Below are 6,000 nucleotides of genomic sequence, written 5' to 3'. Positions count from 1 at the left end.
AGGCTGCTATTCTCCCATGGAGACGATCGTAGAGATGCTGGATGTAGTCCTGTGGAACGGCTTGCCATGCCATTTCCACCTGGCGCCTCAGTTGGACCAGCGTTCGTGCTGGACGTGCAGACCTCGTGAGACGACGCTTCTTCCAGTCCCAAACATGCTCAATGGGGGACAGATCCGGAGATCTTGCTGGCCAGGGTAGTTGACTTACACCTTCTAGAGCACGTTGGGTGGCACGGGATACATGCAGACGTGCATTGTCCTGTTGGAACAGCAAGTTCCCTTGCCAGTCTAGGAATGGTAGAACGATGGGTTCGATGACGGTTTGGATGTACCGTGCACTATTCAGTGTCCCCTCGACGATCACCAGTGGTGTATGGCCAGTGTAGGAGATCGCTGCCCACACCATGATGCCGGGTGTTGGCCCTCTGTGCCTCGGTCGTATGCAGTCCTGATTGTGGCGCTCACCTGCACGGCGCCAAACACGCATACGACCATCATTGGCACCAAGGCAGAAGCGACTCTCATCGCTGAAGACGACACGTCTCCATTCGTCCCTCCATTCACGCCTGTCGCGACACCACTGGAGGCGGGCTGCACGATGTTGGGGCGTGAGCGGAAGACGGCCTAATGGTGTGCAGGACCGTAGCCCAGCTTCATGGAGACGGTTGCGAATGGTCCTCGCCGATACCCCAGGAGCAACAGTGTCCCTAATTTGCTGGGAAGTGGCGGTGCGGTCCCCTACGGCACTGCGTAGGATCCTACGGTCTTGGCGTGCATCCGTGCGTCGCTGCGGTCCGGTCCCAGGTCGACGGGCACGTGCACCTTCCGCCGACCACTGGCGGCAACATCGATGTACTGTGGAGACCTCATGCCCCACGTGTTGAGCAATTCGGCGGTATGTCCACCCGGCCTCCCGCATGCCCACTATACGCCCTCGCTCAAAGTCCGTCAACTGCACATACGGTTCACGTCCACGCTGTCGCGGCATGCTACCAGTGTTAAAGACTGCGATGGAGCTCCGTATGCCACAGCAAACTGGCTGACACTGACGGCGGCGGTGCACTAATGCTGCACAGCTAGCGCCATTCGACGGCCAACACCGCGGTTCCTGGTGTGTCCGCTGTGTCGTGCGTGTGATCATTGCTTGTACAGCCCTCTCGCAGTGTCCGGAGCAAGTATGGTGGGTCTGACACACTGGTGTCAATGTGTTCTTTTTTCCATTTCCAGGAGTGTATATATATGGCCAATATACTCATCTAACATATCATAATTTTTTTATGGGCCACTGCATACAGTTATGATTAAAATTTGGAGAATATTGTTACATTACTAAACATTAGCTCAAAATTCGAGTACAACCTAAGCAATTTAAGCAGCACATTTCAGGAAAGTTGTCAGGAGGCATGACTTGATCAGCAAACTTCATCATACTTCAGCCAATTTACACAAATAATTTATAAATAATATACACAAACCTTTCTTGTGAAACATTGTTTTTTTATATATATATATATATATATATATATATATATATATATATATATATATATATATATATATATATATATATATATATATATAACCTGTTTGGTTGGAACACCGACATAACCATTACAGGTCAACTTATGGTATCATAAACAAGAGTTAAATGACACAGCACATTATAATAAAGGCTATGTGTCAAATACTCTTTACTGAGCTGATTTGTCTCTGCAGAATCAGTAATCTGTTCCAAAAATACTTCAGATATTCTTAAGTCTTGAATGAAACAGAAAGAAATGGATTTCAGCATTTCAGAATAGCCACATAACCAACTTTACAGCTGCAAGATTGCTTGAAACTTGATGAGAGCTGAGGTTTGCAGCACACAACAAATGAGTGAAAATGTTTCACAGTAAATTAAAAACTTTGATTTTGTCAAGATGAAGAGCTTTTGCTTCTTTAATTGCATTTTTTGTAACATATCCAGTGACAGAAATAAAAATATGATTCAACATTTCAAACACATATTTTATTAATGCAAGAGTGATTACAGATAAGAGTTTATAATCTGCTATGGATGTCACAGAAAATAATATTTAATTTGTTGAATTCTGTAGATATTTTATGTTGCAGGTAAATACAATTATGAATATCCTATCTGCAGAATACATACGTAATTTTATTTGTAGCAAGGAACTTTTCTTTCATTAACAATTTTGGTAACTAATTATAGCATCTTATTATGAACAATATTGTAAACAATAGTAATATCTGTAGATGTGAATTAAGATGAATCTTTCTGTTAGTCATACACAAGCAAATTCAAGAGATATTTAGTTTCGAAAAATTTACATCTGTTATGACCCTTAAAAATTAGGTTTTATATCAGTTTTGCAATGTCTAGAATTTTACTGATATCTTGAAAATGTGGAGTATATTCTGCTCCTTATATTTCAAGGAATTACTATGATGCATGACACATATAGGTACCAACTGCTACTAGGATTAATATGTTAACAGTTTTTTATTTTTTAAAGGTAACAGAGAAGGGAAACATGTTGGCCTAATCTTGGGCTTGTAACATGAAATATTTAACCTAAACTATTACCTTATTTGTACCATTGAATGTGCTTTCAAGAACAATTTCAGTTAAACACTAACAGCATATTACATATGGTACAACTGTATATGAACTAGATTTATTCCAAAATAACTAATTCAGTTCTCTACATCTTTTCTTTTTTTATTTCTTTTGAAAATAACACTACTGTAATTAAACTGAATTTGGTCTTGGCATCAGGTTTTTGTGCACGAGAGCCCATATCTAGGACAACCCACATCAAAATCTATAGGCCAAGTTACATAACAATGAATATATTACTATAACTTCTGATTTTTGAATCTGAGACATCATATAACATTAAGTGATTTCAGTTTTATTATTTAATGGTACATGAAAGTAATTTAATTCATTGGTAGTAGAAGCAAATAAATGTGATCAACAAGACTAGTCAGATGCAGTTCTCTCACAAACACATACATTTAAATAATGTTTCAAAATTTAAAATATACCTCATATTCAGTGCTAACTTTTCATAATGCTCTTCATCCTATACCTGTCACATAAGCAGACCCAACAGTTCCACTATTGCCATTTTTAGGAAATGGTTTTTTTAATTTTGAGATGGCTGCTTCATTTAAGGGACAATTATATAACCTAAAACATTGTCAATAATTACTATTAGCAATCTGAAGCACATATCAACAGATGATTGACAACAGTTAGCTGTTAATGTCTGTCTGATATGTAAACTGCTGTTCTGATCCACAAAATGTTCTTATTCCCCTCCAAATATTTGTGACTAAAATGATAAAACACGTTTCTTTTTTTGCTGATGAGCAACATTACATTGATGCAGTTTCTTGGAATTGGACTCATCTATAGTAATTATTACTTAAAAAGATGTTTTCACAATGACAACTTAACATTTTATTCGAATATGACTACTTATTGCATTGATAATTATAGTAAAATCATCCACTCTAGTAAAACATTGACAGCATATAGGAGCAAGATCGGAATATGCCATAAAGTACTCCTAATATAATGAATTCTATATAAAATACTGTCAGATATTAGTATTTGGCTTTATGTTAATGAAAATGTTTTGGCAACTAAATTTTTATTCAAAGGAGTCTTCGTATCTTATCAGAAACTGAGAATTCATAGTTTCCTTTGTGCGTGATAATTTTGTTTCCATATTGAGAAGCTACTTTGATATAGGTTATAAAAACAGTAATCATTCTTTCAATTGTCTACATTTTTCTAACATTTTTTGAAGAATTCCATTCCTATCTTCTCATAATAAAAAATTAAAGTCTTCCAGAGGAAACAAAACTACTCAATTTTTAATTGATTGCAACAGTGTTAATATTCTATTAATGTTTGATTCATATTTACATCTCATTTCCTGATTTGCATGATAAAACATTGTTAACCTGAATTCTAGGCCCAATATTAGTGCACTTATTTATGCATTCCCTGACTATATAAGCACTTAAAAATATGATGTTAAGTTAAATGTTAAGATGTTACAGACACATACTGGTTACAGACATTGGAAAAACTTGCTGATGAATATGTTACTAATTGGAAGTCACAAAAACCTGTTTACCAGTCCTTACAAGCCTTATGCATGAAGAAAATCAATAGGCATTCCCTTCTGATAATATACAAGTTGAATACTTCACTTAGCTCTAACATAGTAGTTTCAGTAAATATCTCACAAGAAAGAAAGCTTCATAAAGGCTGTATGCATGATACAAAAGTGATATACTTTTATTCATTATTGAAATAGACTTATGAAATTTTATGTATTTAATCTAGGCTGAGATGTTCCATCACAGAATATCATCATCATTCCTTGATTATATGCCCACACTTTGCACATAATTTGGGCATATCATTCACTTCATCTGAAAAAAAAAATTAACAGAGTTGAAAATAGCCTTTGTATAGCTAAGTTGAGAGAATTTTAGAGAAATATCTGCCATTGGTGCATTTTTTTGTCATTCAGTTACACACATGTATGTGATGCGAAGAAAATATCTATCGATATGTGGAGATCATATTAGCTTTTTTGAAAAAAAAATTGAAGCCAATTAAAATCTGTTATATTGTAAAGATACAGTACAAATAGTGGAAAGAAACTACATAAAAAGATACTGATGAATGTGAAAGGAATGAGGGGTAGTCATAAATGATTTGAGTGATGTGGAATAAATAAGTCGAGGGGGGGGGGGGGGGGGTTATGGGAAATAAGTCGACACCATACACTAGACAAGAATGTCAAATCAATTCACAGAACATTGTTATTTTAAAAAAATATAGTCTTCTAAATCCTGCCTTCTGACCACCTGCTTTACATTATTGTATTATGAATAACAAGAAAGAGTAAATGTTCTAGTAAGTAAGTATAAAAATATGTACATCTGTAATGAGGCCACTGCATGTCACTTATATTCCTAATTTTTGTCTTATAAATATTTTGTTGACATTAGCTACATTACTATTGAAGATTATTCTGTAGAAAAACAAAGAGTTGAATGATGCAAAATATACTATCATTATTGTTTGCAGATCAAAGGAAAAGTGACTCTTGTAAGAATAGATTTAGTAGAACACTCTCCTTTGAATGATTTAGTTAAGTTTGGATTCAGTTTTACTCTTCTTCTTTATTAGCACAGAAAACAAAACAGACTCTTCAAGAACTAGAAAATTGGATAAATAATAATGCTATGAAACTTAACTTAACAAAAACTCAAATTGTACACTCCAGGACCAAACAAACTGTTGAATATGTAACACAGTTAAGTTATGAAGGCAGAGAACTGCTAATTGCAGAATCTGTCAGATTTCTGGGAGTGACGATAAACAAAACCTTGTCATGGACTGATCATGTGGATTGCTTATTGAAGCAGTTAAATAGTTTTGGTTATGCACTGAGGAGTAACTGACTTAGCTGTTAGGAGAATTGTGTATCATGCATATTTTATATTAGTTGTATGATACGGCATAATTTTTTGGAGAGTTGAAAAAAAGAAGCCTCCTCAGAGTGTTCAAGCTACATAAAAAATTATCAGAGCTATGACTGGAACAAACAATAGACAATCTTGCAAACATTTATTTGCAAGCCTTGACTTACTGACAATTCCTTCCATGTTTATATATGAAAACACTTCTCTTTGAGTTAAAAAACCCACATCTCATTGAGGGAAATTCATTTACACTTACTTATGAAACAAGACCAAAACAAGATTACATGTTACCTTGCCACAGATTAACATTATTCGAAAATACTCCATATTACATGGCTTTGAAGCTTAGCAACAAAATCCGTTCAAAGTTGAAGGACTGCAAGCTAGAATCCACATGTGCAAACATTGAAAAATATTTAAAAAGCAAATGCTACTACAGTGTGGATGATTTTATAAATGAGGAATACAAGTAGGAGATAT

General features: G+C 35.7%; 1 protein-coding gene across 1 annotated transcript in view; it reads right to left on the bottom strand.

Annotated features, from left to right (window-relative positions):
• Nucleotides 1-2,225: 2,225 nt before the first annotated feature.
• Nucleotides 2,226-6,000, bottom strand: part of LOC126471578 (histidine decarboxylase) — a 401,219-nt gene continuing 397,444 nt past the window's right edge. Inside the window, exon 16 of the mRNA XM_050099808.1 lies at nucleotides 2,226-4,458. Within this exon, the coding sequence (XP_049955765.1) occupies nucleotides 4,400-4,458 (59 nt within the window). The 3' untranslated portion in view covers nucleotides 2,226-4,399. The remainder of the gene's footprint in view (nucleotides 4,459-6,000) is intronic.

The sequence above is a fragment of the Schistocerca serialis genome, chromosome 3 (assembly GCF_023864345.2).
Source record: "Schistocerca serialis cubense isolate TAMUIC-IGC-003099 chromosome 3, iqSchSeri2.2, whole genome shotgun sequence".
Lineage (NCBI taxonomy): Eukaryota > Metazoa > Arthropoda > Insecta > Orthoptera > Acrididae > Schistocerca > Schistocerca serialis.
This window is presented reverse-complemented; position numbering and strand designations above follow the sequence as displayed.